Source organism: Notamacropus eugenii, chromosome 3 (assembly GCF_028372415.1).
Source record: "Notamacropus eugenii isolate mMacEug1 chromosome 3, mMacEug1.pri_v2, whole genome shotgun sequence".
In the NCBI taxonomy this organism is placed as follows: Eukaryota; Metazoa; Chordata; class Mammalia; order Diprotodontia; family Macropodidae; genus Notamacropus; species Notamacropus eugenii.
Window position 1 is genome coordinate 309,830,219 of NC_092874.1, and position 15,861 is coordinate 309,846,079.

The following is a 15,861-nucleotide window of genomic DNA, read 5'->3' on the forward strand; positions in this document are numbered from 1 at the left end:
CTCTTATTATCATCTCCTCACCATGTCCCCATTGGGAGAGAAGAAAAAAAAAAGACAAAACCCTTGTAACAGACATGCATAGGCCATGTCGAAAAGCATATTTCTCATTCTGCCCCCAAAGACCAATGCTTCTCCTAAGACTCTCTGTCCCAAGGCCCCTCCCAGAAGTGACACACCCTGCCAACGGCTGCCATGTTTCCAGGGCTTTTTATCTCTCTTTGTCCTCTCAAGTCATCAAAGCTAGGAAGATGAGGAAGTGAGAAAACTGAGGCCCAGAGAAGGGATACAGCTGTCCATGGTCCCACATTAGTCACTGGGCTATCCAACTCAGGGCTCCTTAGGCCCTGCTCTGGGGTCTGTTTCTCTGAGCCCCTGCAGTTGGCACCACATGCCCCTGGTCCTGCTTGGAGCTCCCTGGATGCCCTGACAGTCTCCCATCTCCTCTGTCCTTGACTGACTCTTGGTGCTGTCTTTTAAACAAGGGAAAAAGTCATGGACTGTCCTGGGAAAAATAGTTCTGGTCTGAGAGTGAAGAGACTGTGTTTTATGTCCAAGGCCATTGCCTGTCCTTCATTTTTGAAGAGAACCAATGTCTTCACTCGCACATGAACTGGACAAAAGCAAGGACGAGATGTACAGAGTCATCAGCATCACTCTGTACTCAAGTCATCAAGTCCAGAAGCAGCACAAAAGCCAGGATGGAGCATGGGTGATGGTGTGGATGCGGTGGATGACATCTTCCAACCTTGCTGTCCAAGCTCATTGCCCACTAACACCATAGAATAACGCTGTTGAGATGGAAGGAACCTCAAAGTCCGACCCCTTCATTCTGCAGAGGAGGAAACTGAGGCCCAGGGACTTGAAGCAAGTGGTCATACAGGTACCAAGTATCAGAATTCCTGGGGCAGCAGAGACAAAAGCAAACAAGCCAGACTCACCCCACCTTCTTCAACTGAGCTGGGGAGTACTTGCACCCTCCTGCAACCTGCCAGACCTCTCTAGATGTTTATCATTATAATTATAAACCATTACTGGTGTGATTAACATCCCTTCCAGCTATGAAAAACTGCTCTCAGAGACACTCTTCTGTTCTGCTTTTGGAGAATGATCTTTCTTCTTGGACATCCTTATAGAGGGGAGAGAAGGACCTTTCAGGGGCCTCCCTCCACTTCCATTCCTTCCTATTCTCAGGGGCCAGCCCCAGGGTCAATTCTTCAAAGTGGTCCCTGGATATCAAATGGAGAAATAGCCAGGCAAATGGGACCCTCCCCAGGTGGAAGAGTCGCCCTGGGCTGACCAAGGTTAGCCAGAGGCCCTGGCGGATGATGAATGGAATTTTTCAGGAGCTAATGATTTTCCATCTTTAATCAGGCATGGAGCTTGGCAGGAACTCTTCGATTTTGGTAAATGAGTACCTTGGGGGTCAGGGCTGGCTCTGGGAATGGAGGAAGAGGGGAAGCCCAGTTGTCATGTCAGTGCTCTGAACCCCCAATAAAGGGAAACTGTGAAGAGCTAATCACAGGCTCATAGGAGAGGCGGCTGGAGGTTCCTTCAAGGATCTAAGGTCACCTTGTGTTTAACAGACAGAGGGGAGGGGGCTGCCTGAGATCAGCCAAGCACTGGGTGGCAGACCTGGTCTGACACAAGACGGAGCTACCACACCCAGGTGACTGTGGGAGATTTGCTTTTCCCCCTGCACAGTTGCCTGGGCTTATCACCTGGTTCTGCTGGTTGGGCTTTTAGAGCTGAAAGGGTCCAGAGATATGCATTCTCTATGCTGAGCAAACCCTCCTTCCACTGTTCCCACTGCACCATACTGCCTCAAACTGACCACGGCTTTTGACTAGTTAAAACGCCCTTTCTGGTGTTTCTGGGGCATCACACAATATTTGCATCCCTTCTCCCACTGCCCCTACACTCAATGTTCTCATTCCCATTTTCCAAGTGAGCACTCAAAGGATTTAGGTGATTGTCCCTGGAGAAACAGGAAGAGAACTCAGGTTTCAGACTCCAAGAGACACCAGCCTTCTCTTGCTGTCTCCAGGGGCTACCTCTAACATCATGACCATAAGCTGATTGAAGGCAGGCTTGTTGTACACCCAGTGCCCTTCCCAGTACCTAACACACAAGGGTCACTTAATAAATGCTTGTTGGACTGAATTGAATGGAACTTGGAAAGGGAAAGAGAGAGTAGTCAGATGGCCACCATCCTGGTGTGTTCCTCCAGATCCTGAAAGCCCTGACTGGAAGAGCTAAAAGCCAACTGAGATGTCAAGGTTGCGGTAATCATAATGATGGGGATGGGAGGTGATGATGGTAAAGATGGTTGTCATGATGACAGCAATGGTGCCCATAGGAAGGTGCCAGTGGTGTTGAGGGTGATGGCACAAGTGAGGAGAATGTTATTGATGGTGGTGGGAACAATGGCATAGGATGAGTGGAAAGATGGTGAAGGAACTGTAGTGATGTTGAAAAGGGTGGTGATGAAGGTTCCTATGCTGAAGGGGACAGTGGGGAGGATGGTGATGGCTGTTCTGAGGATGAGATGATGGTGCTGAGAATACTGACAGTGAAGATGGTGAGAATGGGAGCCAGTAAAGGAGATGAGCCCTGTGACCACATGCTAATGCTGGTGACTGTGAGGATGCACATTCACAACAGCTCATATTTCTATGAAGTCTGAGACTTCGAAGATGCTCTCTCCTACCAGTCCTTTAAAGGACTGTAATGCTTACTATATGTCATCATGAGGAAACTGAGGCACAAAGAGGTTAAGCACAGGCAGTAGGTGGCAGAGCCAGGACTGACTAGGCCTCCTGACTCTAGGCTCGTTCCAGAATACCCCAAAGTGTGAGATGTTGGAGAGAGCACTCTCTTGGGAGTCAGAGGCAGCAACAGGAGACAGTGCATGGAGCCCGGCCTGCAGTCCAATCCTGACTGCTACTTCCTATCTGTGCGACCTTGGACGCACAGCTCTGGGACTCAGTTTCCTCATCTGTAAAATGAGGGGGTTGAACTGGATGCCTTCAAAAATCTCTTCCAGCTCTACATTTAGACTCCTGGGATCCTATGGGTTGAAGCTGTGATACTTCTGACTATATTTATGACCTGGGACAAATCACTTCAGCTCTATGCCCCTCAGTTTCCTCAATGATAAAATGGGTCAATGGCTTCTGAGATCCTTCCCAGCTCTGATGTTCATATCCCTTGTTCTAAAGGCCTTTCTGGTTCTGACATTCTCCAAGGACAAATCTAAATTTCCTTCTGTACAGAATACATGGCCAATGGCCCAGTCACTAGATTGTGGGACTTGGAATCAAGAAGACCTGGGTTCAGATCCTGTCTTTGATGTCTTTGGTCTCCAGGATCTCAGCAAGTCAGCGACCTTTTCTGTCCCTCAGTTCCCTCATCTGTAAGATGGGATAATTACCTTCAAACTTCTGTCCCACAAAAGGATTTGGGGCTCCAGTGCACAGTGAGGAAGGACATACATTCTGGAAACACTCAAGCTCTGTTCACTTCCTGGTGTGTAGAATGATGGAGGTAGCTCCTGTGGGGATCCTTTCACCTGTCCATCAGTGGCACTGCCACCACCATCCAGATCTAGGCTTTCATCTGCACAGGGAGCTCCCCCACACCACACCCCCATGCAGACCACCCCCTGCCTTACAACTCAGAGTCTTGGAGAGTGGAGAGGAGCCAAGGCTCTCAAAGAGCCAGTGATTTGCCCAGGGTCACCCAGTCATGGGGTGACTGAGGCAAAGCTTGCCCTCAGGGCTTCCTTGGTTCTCTAGCCACTAGGCAGACTGTCTCACCTCCAGCCATTCTCATCCTCACTCTGTTCCAAGAGTGGGTGCCCTCCAGCTGAGCTCTTGAACCCAGGGCCAGCTCCCTTTGGGGCCAGCTCAGCTGGGGGAATGCAACTCCATTGTACTTAAGCTGACCTGGTTTTGAATGCAGACAGAAGGGTGAGTCAGCTGCTGAAGACAAAGCTGGAATGTGCACACCAACCCCTCCTAAACCAACTAGAAATGATTTGTGGATTATCTGTTGTTTGGGGATTATCCAGCCCCGGCTGACCTCTTTGAAAGTTGGGGGAGGGGGAGGGGGAGGACCAGTTCCCAGACTGGAGTGAGAGAGAGTGGGCACTAAGAATCCTGGCTTGAACTATGAACTTGATGGGGCAGCCTCACCTCATGGATCAACAGAGCCTTTCAGGTAGTGGGAGAGGAGCAGAGATTCACAAGTCTGTTGAGCATCCCCCAAGCCTTTGTTCTGGTTCATGCAAGACCAACTGTCCAATAACTGTGTGATTTGGAGCCTTAGTTTTACCATCTGTATAATGGTAAAAGGAATCCCTCACATTTTGGGCTGTTCTGAACAACGACTGAGATATTTGAGATAAGAAACTTTTCCCAGCATTTACTAACCATGTGACCCTGAGTGAGTCATGAGCCTCTCGTGTGAAAAGTGAAGGGGCTGGGTTCCTTTGAGCTTCGATCCAAAGAAAGACCAGACATGATGAAGGTAGTGCTGAAAAAGGTTCAGGGATGGCTGATGGAGCCTCCTGGACACACAGCTCAGGGCGCTGGGTGGCCATTTCCAGCCCCACGCACCGATTAATTTCACATTCTTCTGTGGGCAAAATAATGTCTGTTCCCTTTTCTGGGCCTCAGTTTTCTCATCTACAAAATGAAGAGATTGGCTAGTTCTTCACTTGAGTCAGCAAGCTGCTTCTTGAAAAGAATTTTGATAATTGCATTTCAATATAATTGGTTTCCTTTGCAATCCTATGTATTTTATCTTAGCATTTAAAAACATGATTCCGAGGAGGGTCCCGGGCTTCAGATTAAAAAAATATGAAGGTTAAGAATCACTGAAGAGGTGACTCAGGTCTCTCTCAGGCTTCACATTCTGGGTCCTGGACACTCATGTCTGGAGCATTCTACATTAGCAGAACCCTGTCACTCCTGAGTGTCTATGTCGATACCCTTCATTCTTTATTCTAAGGTTCTTTACCATCTTTAATATTCTCTGCCCCTCCCAGCTCTGACATCCCCTGTTCTCAGCTCCCCCCCCCAAGCTCTTATGTCCCCTGTTCTCAGGCCCCTCCCAGCTCTGACATCCGGTGTTCCCCCTGCTCCCCCCGTTCTGATGGTTCATATTTTATGTCTGTAGTTCTCAGTCTCTGTGTGGCCCCTGGAACAATGCTGTTCTTTGCCACAAAGAATCTGGCACACAACAGAGTCAGGAACCTGGTCTGTGTCCATGAGGTTCCAAGTGGTAAGTTCTATGTAAGTCAGGTAACATTTATCAAAACTCCCTCCAGGTGAGATGCCGTGACCCGTGTCTTCCGGGCGGGCCGTTCTGTGTCTCCCGAGTCTGACATTCTCAGGCCCAGAGGTCTTAGTGCGGATAGTCTTCGATCTGTGCCTGGATCGTCCAAGTCCGCCATACATCATAGCGTCAAACGCTGGCTGGGACATAGCGGACATCATTGGCCTTTTCCTACGCCTATTTTACAGGCCCAGAGGGAGAAGGTCCTACTAAGAGTCACCCAGGTAGTAAATTGATGATGGGGCTGGGCTTTCGGCCCACTCGCTCCCCGCCCTCCTCCGTCCTAGGCACTGCGGCATCCGGGGATTCTGTGTCTCCGTGATTCACGTTGCCAAAGGTGGCCATGCTTCTAACCTCCACCCCGTCTTCTCCTCGTTCTCTCGTCCCTTTCTAGGTCCTCGAGGAAAGGATGAAGCTGGAATGCAAGTGCCACGGAGTGTCGGGCTCGTGCACCACCAAGACGTGCTGGACCACTCTGCCCAAGTTCCGGGAGGTCGGCCACCTGCTCAAGGAGAAGTACAACGCGGCTGTGCAGGTGGAGGTGGTACGGGCCAGCCGTCTGCGCCAGCCCACCTTCCTCAAGGTCAAGCAGCTGCGCAGCTACCAGAAGCCCCTGGACACGGACCTGGTCTACATCGAGAAGTCCCCCAACTACTGCGAGGAGGACGCGGCCACGGGCAGCGTGGGCACCCAGGGCCGCCTGTGCAACCGCACGTCGCCCAGCGCTGACGGCTGCGACACCATGTGCTGCGGCCGCGGCTACAACACGCACCAGTACACCAAAGTCTGGCAATGCAACTGTAAGTTCCACTGGTGCTGCTTCGTCAAATGCAACACGTGCAGCGAGAGGACCGAGGTGTTCACCTGCAAGTAGGCGCGCAGAGCCGGGCCCCAGCCTAGGCAGACCACCACCGCCTGCCATCCAGCCCATTCCAGCATCAATTTGCACAGCGAATCCTCCGGAGGGCGTGGACCTTGGGCCCCCTTCGGTGCCGCCCCCGCCCCCGCCCCCTACCCCGGTTGGCGTCTCCGCAGGCCTTCATTCAGCAGAGCACCCGACCGCGACGGGGGTGGGGGTGGGGGTGGGGGTGGGGGTGGGCTGGAGGGGGTGAGGTACTGTCCTCACAGTCCTCTAGCGCTAAGTCGGCTCCGAGGGGGAAGCTCCTTGGGAATAGCTTCCCAGAGCACTCTGGAGAGAAGAGCACATTTCCCGCCTATCTCCTATTTCTCAGAAAAGATAGAAATGAACCCCCTCCCCAACTCCCGAAACCTTCCTGTCTTCCCTTCCGAGAGAGAGAGAGAGACAGAGAGAGAGAGAGAGAGAGAGAGAGAGAGAGAGGGAGGGAGGGAGGGAGGGAGGGAGGGAGGGAGGAAGGAAGGAAGGAAGGAAGGAAGGAAGGAAGGAAGGAAGGAAGGAAGGAAGGAAGGAAGGAAGGAAGGAAGGAAGGAAGGAAGGAAGGAAGGAAGGAAGGAAGGAAGGAAGGAGGACAGTGTTATGAGTGAAAGGATCAGCTAGATCGGGGTTGCTACTTGGTACTGCTTCAGGTGTGCGGGGGGACGGGGGTGGGGTGGGGTGGCTTGACACCTTCTAGAGAACAGACCAGGACTTGCAGGGAAATGAGCTGAAATGGACAAAATGACACTGTCTTAGATGAGGGAAAAAGCAAACGCTTTCACCAATGACCTGAGCATCTGGTTGACACGCGAATTCAGACTGAACAGCCCAAAGGATTCTCTGTGTTCAGCGTCAGCGCCATTCTGAAGCGCCACCGCACAGCAGCGTCCTCACTCCGTACTAACCAGCAGCTTGTTGGACTCCTTGACTCCTGATTCCTGGACTAGGTTGTTCCCAAGGTCTGTTGTGTTGTTGTTGTTGTTGTTGTTTTCGTTCAGTGCTACTGATCTGTAGCCGCCAAGTTTTGGACTTTAGAACTCCAGGCGGGGTAAAGCTGGGATTACAGATTCTTCCCGGGGTGCCATCCCCTTGTCCCTGAGCCCTGTGAGACCAGTCACTGGCTTGGCCATCCCCGGGTGCAGAATGCACCCAGCCCCAAGCCAAATGGAAGATGAGCACTGAAGAAACACTGAAAGAATCTTTCAGCAATGACCGGCCTCTCCCCTTCCTCCCACCCCAACACCATCCTTCGAAATCATCTCCCAAATGGTGCTTCTTGAACCATGACCTCTCCCATCTCTGGTTCTAGGCCCTGGTACCTGCCTGTTGCCTTCCAAGTCAGCATTAGTCCAAAGGCAGGGAGGAAATATCTCAGGATGCTTTGCCTGTCCAGTGATCTCTTCTCCCCTTTCCCTCCCCCCAGGACTCACCTTTAAGGAATGTCTAAAGTCCTAGTTCTGGGAAATCCCCTTTCCTTTATCCTGATGTGAAATAATAGTCCCATTTCCAAAGTCCACCCCTCATGGCAAATCGAAGACAGAGATGATAGTGTGAAGGTGGCCATCCTCATTTTACAGAGGAGGAAACTGAGGCTTGGAAATGTGAAATGTCTTTCCCAAGACCATGAAGCTAATAAGCACTGGAGTCAACACTTGATCTCAGATATCCTGGCTCCAACTCTAGGGATTTTTCCATCAGAATACAGAAATTCAAAGGGCTCAGCCTGGGTCCAGGGCTTTGCAGGACAAGCCTGGTAGGACTGAAGAAAAGGGCCACAGTGGTGACAATACAGAGGGTAGCACACTCTGCCTCCCCTCCCCAACTCTCTGCTACCTCTCAAACTGGGTCCCCAAAGGGAGTCTAGAATGAACCTTATGTGAAAAGAGGTTTAATGAGTTTAATTGGAGCCTCTCGGACAAGGGTCAGAGTGAGTAGGGTCCAAGAACTTAGAATGCCAGAGCCAGGATGAATCTTAGAACCCAAGCTGTCCTAACTGGAATGGACCTAAGAACCCAGAATATCAAAGTTGGAAGGGATTTTGGACCCTGGAATTTCAGAGTTGGAAGAGATCTTAGAATCTATAATTTCAGAAATGTAAGGAGCCTTAGAACCTAGAATGCTAGAGCTGGAAGGGACCTTAGAATCTAGAATTTGGGAGCTGAGAGGACCCTTGGAACAAGATGGCAGAGCTGGGAAGGACCTTAGAACATGGAATATCAGAGCTGGGAGAGCTCTTTAGAAGAGAGGATTCCCAGTCAGAGCTGGGAAGAGTCTCATACTAGAGAATGCTACTGAACCTCAAAACCCAGAACATGAAATGTTAGAGCTAGGGCAGCCTTAGAAAACAAATGTTAGATCTGAGAAGGACCTTAGAACAGAGAATGTCAGAGCTGGAAAGGTCCTTAAAACATTCCTGTTAGAATCTTCCAATACAGAAAGTCAAACCTGGGAAGGATCTTCACATGTGAATATCAGAGCAGAAAAGAGACCCTGAGAGAGGGTATGGTCCAAACTCACAATTGTGTAGATGAAAACAACAGGCTCAGAGGAGAAAGATTTCCCTGAGTTTACATCGTCAGGTGGAGCTCAGCTTCAGAGTTGCTTGGGTCTGTCACCCGATATCTGCCTCTGCCCAGCTACATTTTTTAAAAAAGACACAGAAAACCATTCTCAAGTGTAGCCTTCCTTGTTCTAGTGCTGACTGATCAGCAGCAGGGCCCCAGATCCAAGAGGGGGGGAGAGCCTTGAGATTTTTTTTTTTAAAAAAACAGAAAGTCTTAGGACTCTCCTGCCTCTGACAATTCACCATAGCCATGATTATCCCCATTTTACAGAGGAGGAAATTGAGGCAGGAAGGGGATTGATTTGCCTAGTGAGTAGCCTAGGTGGCACTCACCTAGAAATCACATTCAATGTCAGTCCTCATCACTCCAGGTACCCAGTCCCACATTATTCATCTTCAAATTTAAACTTGTCCTTTGGATTTTCATGTGGGGGTCCTTGTACACTATGATATCATATCCTGTCAGCGTGTTCTTTTGGGGGAATGGGGCAAAGCTGCCCAGCTCCAGGAATGCCCCATCTCCTATAGATTGTAAATACCTTACAGTGGCCTTTCTTAAGGAACCCAATTAAGTTATATTATTGTATATCATTTAAATGTCTATAGAGTACTTAAATTATTGTGAACTACACAGAGGAAGGGAGGAGCAACCAGACCACCCCTCTCTTCTGAAGCTTGGCCTGAGGCAGTCCAGGCATCTTCTCCACCCAGAGTGAACTATTGGCTCTGTGGTCCTTGAACACCTCATCAATTCAGCTACAAGAAAGAAAAGCGGAGGAGAATATTTGAAAACAAGGTTTGAAAATGTTTTGGGGGAGTCTAACCTTGGACCCATGGCCAGCATCTGAGGAACTCCATGGCCTGACAGGAGTAGCATGCCATCCAGGGTGGAGGGGAGGAGGGGAGACTTGTTCCTGGAGAGAGTGGCCTGACGCCTGTGCTACCCTCCTCCTTGACTGGTTCTGGAACAGTTCGCCCATTCCCTCCTCTTGTGTCCCTCTCCTCCCCCACCAGAAGAACATATGGTGGTCCCACCTTCAAGGCCCCCAACAAATTCAGCTGCCCAGCCTGGGAAGCAGTGAACACTAACAGAGCGCAGAATAATACTGTATGTTATTAAAGGATTTTCCACAAAGACCACCTGTTTGCCCTTGTTCAATCTCACCCATTTATTGGGTCACAGCTGAGTTCAGAGCCCAGTGGCCTTGTCCCCTTCCCCAGGGGAACTACAGAACTGAGACCCAGAATGTATGAAAGCTTCCAGTGCATGTAGCTGTGCGCTGAGCCAAAGACGGGCCTGCCTTCAGAGAGCTTTTGGGGAAGACAAGAGTGAAGAGAGCTCGAAGCAGTGGGAGGGGGTGGGGAGAGGTCAAAGGTGCCAGGCTCAGGGGCACACTTTTGACAACCAGACCCTAAGGGACAGGACCCAGCCCGGGCCTCCCACCAAAATGTGTTCTCCTAGAGTTCGTTCAGTCCAATCCCCCATTTTACAGGAGAGGAAACTGAGGTCCAAAGAGGTGGGATGATGTACCCCAGAAGGTTAGTGACAACCTGGTCCTTTCCATAGGCAATTCCTCACTTCCCTCCTGGCTTTTGTTTCCGTGCCTCTATGGCTCATGTAAGTCCTTCCAGGTGCTCTTTTTTTTTTTTTGCAGTTAGTTTCACAAATTTTTTTGTCAAATGATGTGATGCCATATTTCACTTAGTCTAATGAAGCATGGTTGACATGGTTTTTTTAAATTCATTTTTCAAAATTATTTTATTTGTTTTCAGTGTTCTATAATTTACATTTTCCCCTCTCTCCCCTTCCTTCACCCCTGCCTCCCCATTCCCTCCCCAAGACTGCTTGCAGTCTTATATGAGTTCTCCACATACATAGTCTTAAATAAATTTTCACCTTAGTCATGTTGAATAGAAGCATTAAAGTGAATGGGAGAAACCATAAAACACAACAAAAGAAAACAAAGCATAATACAAAATAAAACTTCCAGGTGCTCTTGATGGTGAAGGGCCTGGCCAGTGAGAGTCCAGTCCTTGTGGACAGCTCAGATGCGGCCCCTTCCCTGTGGGGCAGTGCCTCAGCATCCAACAGGGAAGTTTGGAAGCTCTTTCCTAATCCTATGGGACCCAGTGGTTGGGAGGCTCTTCCTCTGTCTCCAGCTACTGCTCTTTGGGCCGTGACACTGAGGCAGGTTCAAGCAAACAATTGTGCCCAGGTTCCTGTTTTAAAGTTTACAAAGTGTTTTCCTCCTAAAAGCATAGGGAGGCAGGGGGAATAAGTTCTCCCTATTGTAGAGATGGTGAAATTGAGGCTTATAGACAGGAAATGACTTTCCCAAGATCATGAAGGAAATGGGGCATGATTAGAGCCCAGGTCTCCTGACTCCTGACACTGTGTCCATCCACCAACCAACCTTAGCACATGCCAGAGCCAGCTTTGGAATGTTATGCCCCTCCTCCTTCTGCAGGAATTGGTCATTCTATGCCCTTTAAAAACTGAGAGAAAAGTTTGGAAAGAATGCAAGCACTGGACATGCAGTAGGAACTTAATTAGGGTTGACTGGAGGCTGTAAGGAACAAGAAAGGGGGAGGGATCCCTGGCTCCTGGAGCCTTGGGGGGAATTCTGCCATCTTCCAAAAATGGGTCCTCAGTTTCCTCTTCTGTATAATGGGGATAAGCAGGCAGCTGTGGAAAGGACGGTCCTCCCCTGCCTGGAATTCCCCCACCCCCCATCACCACTTCTGTCTGGGATCTGGGTTCATGCAACAAAATGAATGGCATTCTTTTTAAAGGCCAGAAACAATGTGGCCAGGCCGGTTTGGTCACTGGTCCTGTTCTCAACCCCACCTGGCACAGGGCTGCTTTCTGATTCAACAAGTCCTGTCCAATGGGTACGACAGCTCAGGCTGCAGGAGGCCAGGTACCCTTGGAGCCTGCTGCTAGGCAGGCCTCACTCACCAGCCCTGCCTCCCAGGCAGGCCCTGAAACATGCCCAGTGTACACCAAAGACCCCTCGGCCTTCTGCCACCTTCTTCTCTGGAGACCTTTTTTATTCTTTGTTGGATAAGGGGGTGAGGCCTGGAAGGGGAAGACCCAAAAAGGGACAGCCCTCTGCCCAAGGGTTCCCTCCTTTAAGGAGCTTAGCTCTGGGCTTACCCTAGGAGAAGCCTTATCAGGCTTCTTTCACTCTCTGATTCTGCGCCCACACCTTCGAGTAACTACAAGGAAATGGAAGGAAAGAAGGAAGGAAAAGAGGAATAAAGGGAGGGAGAGCAGAAAGGAGGGATAGAAGAATGAAGGTAGGGAGAGAAGGAAGGTTGGAGGAAAAGAAGGAGAGAGTGGGGGAGGAAGGAAGGGAGGGAGAGAGGGAAGAAGAAGGGAGGAAAGAAGCAAAGGAGGGAGAGAGAAGAAGGAAGAGGGGAAAGGATGGAAGAAAGGATGGAAGGAGCGCAGGTGAAAGGAAGAAAAAAGGAAAGAAGGAAAGAAGAAAGGGGGGATGGAAAGAAAGAGGAAAGAGGAGAAGAAGGAAGGAAGGGGGGATGTGTGTTCATCTTTCTTTGCCAAAGACCATGCCATCAGAGAAAGAATGACATGACTTGCATTTGACTTTGTTTTGAGTGAGGGAGGGCTGTGCAGGTCACCAGCCTCACTTCTCCTCCAGAGCCATCTGAATCCAGTGACCAGATGTTCATCAGGATGACTGGAGGTGACTCAGGATGAGGCAATTGGGGTTGTGACTTGCCCAAAGTCACACTGCTAGTGAGTGTCAAGTGTCTGGGAAAGGAGAGAAGAAAGAAGGAAGGGAGGGAAGGAGGGAAGAAAAGAGGGAGGAAGGAAACAAGTAATTATTAAGTACCTACTACGTGCCAGGAACTGGGCTAAAAACTTTATAGTATTATTTCATTGAATCGTACTCACATTGGTAGCTGGCTGTCAGAGCACTCCCCTGGTCCCCTCCCTAAGTTGGAGAAAGTGAGGCAGCCCCCAGCATAGTGGATTGACCTTGCCTGGTGAATTTGGGGGAGGTAAAGATGGGCTGCTATCTCCATCACTAGAAAGACCTCCTGAGTCTATGAGAGCATGGCTCCATGAAAGAATTCTTCTTAAATGAATGTCAACAAAAACGAAGGAACAAGCCAAGACAGAGTACACCAGAAAGAGAGTGATGGCTGGGGAGGAGCTGAGCAGCTGGCCCTCCACAAAGGCTTCATAATGGAAGTGGATAGTGGAGGAAAGCCAGCTCAGGACCCTACAAGGCAGTGGGTCAAGGGAGGGCACATGCAAGGCCTGGAAGATGGTCTGTATCAGAACCCCCGCATCATGTTTGGCTGAACTATCTCTTGGGACAGGCTGCAGGCAGACTGGGATCGGCTCGAAAAAGCACACAGAGAGCTTGTGAGGCCTCCTGTGCCTTAGGAAAGTCCTCAGACACACACACACTTATCCATGCTCACATACCGGCACACAGTTACACAATCACACACGTCTGAACACGGGTAAATGCAGACATACACAAACATCCTCATAGACACTGAAACACTTACCCAAGAGACACACCTAATCCCACACACTCAAATATAGACGCACATAGATACCACTCCCAAATACTACACACACACATGCACACACACACACACACACGCACACGCACACGCACACACACACATACCAAGGCTTCTTCAGGGAGGAGCCCCGACAGTCCTGGAGTCTGAACTGTCCTGTATCCTGTGGGCCTGCCTGTGGCCAGACCCACCCCAACCTCAAGAGGCTGTTTGGGGTCAGCAATGCCCAGCCCCAAGGTGTTTGCTTCTCTCCAGTGACTGAGAGCTCACCTGAGCTGGGAGGAAGCCGTGACTTCCTTCAACCATCTCCCATCAGATCAGGTCATGAAACCTGCTGACTCATCAATGGTGAGGAGCCCAGGGTTATCTGGATGGGCAACTATCACTCAGAATTTCATTCCCTCATCTGTTAGATGAGGGGTGGGGACACCCCTTCGGGTGAGTCTGGCTCCAAAACCAAGCCTCATTCATGGAAGGGACTAGAATGCCAATGTAATAAAGACCTGAGAAGAAAATAGACATTGGAGAAGAAATGAAGAAATGATGTAAAGGGAGAAAAAGCCTCTGGCCTCTCTGGTGACCCCAGAACAGACTCAGAGAGTAGGTGAGAAGGGAGGCTCTGGGACCTCCACAGAAAGAGCCTCAAAGTCAGCTTGTCGGGTATAAATGGTCACCACCCTTACACCCAGTGTAAGTCGGGGTGACTGGAATGGATTTCAGCCTCAAGCACTGGGAGTCTGAATGAGGATCAGCTAACTCCCAGCTATGAGCAGACTCCCCTCTGGGAGGCGGAGCCTTGGGGGGGGATTGGGAGTTGGCTGGAGGGGCATAGAATAGGGAGGAGAGTGAAGGGTCATCTGATCAAGGATCCTGGGCACCAGCTTGTCCACACACCTTAGTTTGCAGATTGATGCTTGTACTACGTATTTTCAAATATATATTTTACTTATATCTTTTGTTTTGACATCACTTATGGTTCCCAATGGATCCAGCCTCTCTAGATAACCTAAAGAAACAAAATCTCTTTTCAATCTCTGTGTTCATTTCTCTCTCTCTCTCTCTCTCTTTCTCTCTCTCTCTCTCTCTCTCCCCCTCCCCCCTATCCCTCTCCCTCTCTCCATGTCTCTCTATTCTCCCCCAACTTTCAACAACCTAATGAGGGGATCCTTCAGGGATTGTTATTTACTGGTTCTGTCAGTACAACCTCTAGAGGAGTCACCCCGAGTACCCTGGTGACCACTTACACCCAACAAACTGACTGAGGCTCTTTCCCTGGAAGCCCCCAGAGCCTCTGGAGGAAGGGAAAGGGTAAGTGACCTACCCAGGATCACACAGTTGGATCATGAATCCAGATTTTCCTGACTCCTGAGATTGGCCACACTGCCTTTCATCAGTAAGATGATTATCCCCAATTTAGAGATAAGGAAACTGAGGCTCTGAGTGGTAAAGTCACCTATCCTAGATCTTTCTGAATTTCTGACCAGTCCTCTCTTATACTATACCATGAGGCTGGGATGCACTGCCATGAATGCTCTTCGACTTACTCAATCCACAGTGCTCACTGGGTGCCTCCTGCATACAAAATCCTGTGCTGGGGGCTGTGGAAAAGTGAGCCAGAGGCAAAGAACTGTGGACCTGGTCTGGGATCCTGAATCTGCCCTGTTGCCCCTCTGGGCCTCAGCTGTGCTCCTCCAGGCTGGATGGTTGTGGCTCCTACTAGTGTTTCTGAATAAGGGAGATGTTCATCCTTGGGAGCCAAGCCACTAGGGGTTCTAGTGCGGTGGTACTGGGCAGAAATGTGAAGTGGACCAGAAGGACCCTAAGGACCTCACCACTGCTGCTCGTGCCAGACTCAGCTGTATCCCCAAGGTCAGAGATCTTCTAGGGAAGCCCAGGGGCAGAAGGTCTCTTTCTGCACCCTGGGCCATCAGCTCCTCCATGGGGCAGCTTTGTTATCACCAATCTCAGTGGTGTCCTCCCTCGATCCAGGCCTCAGACCTTCCACCCAAATTCGAGTGAAGTCCAGGGTGAGTGGTGGTGGAGAGAGCTTGGGAGACTAGAGAATGGTCTCTTCTTCCCTCCACCAACAAACCTGCCCCCCTCCTCTCAAAAAGCACATGTGTGAGTTTTGCGCTTGATCTCACCTGTGGGAGCTGCCCCAGCCTCATCATCTTGTAGAATGTAGCCCATCCATCTAACCTGTTGAGATCTGTCTAGATTGATGACTTGCTATGTGTGAGGAGAAGAAAAAGAGATAAAGGGAAGCGGGGCTGGGGGTAGATACATTCCTGAGACTACAGTTAGGAAAGCCCTCTGTGATTCGGTGAACCCACCATCTCCCCCAGCTTCAGACCACTGGCCAATTGCACCAAGGGAAACTAGAGAGAGGCTGCTTCTATAGAAAGTCCAGAGGCCTTTCCAATCTGACACTAATTGACTGGACAACCCTGGGCAAGTCACTTCACCATGCCAAACCTCAGGTCCTCTTCCTTCATATAAGGGT

The 15,861-nt window shown here is 50.1% G+C and overlaps 1 protein-coding gene across 4 annotated transcripts in view; it reads left to right on the forward strand.

The window, feature by feature from the left end:
* WNT7B (Wnt family member 7B) overlaps positions 1-6,674 on the forward strand; it is a 90,152-nt gene extending 83,478 nt beyond the window's left edge. For all 4 annotated transcript variants that reach the window (XM_072596602.1, XM_072596603.1, XM_072596604.1 and 1 more), the window contains one exon: positions 5,732-6,674. In XM_072596602.1, coding sequence (XP_072452703.1) covers positions 5,732-6,211 — 480 coding nt within the window. In that variant the 3' untranslated portion in view covers positions 6,212-6,674. The remainder of the gene's footprint in view (positions 1-5,731) is intronic.
* Positions 6,675-15,861: the final 9,187 nt, after the last annotated feature.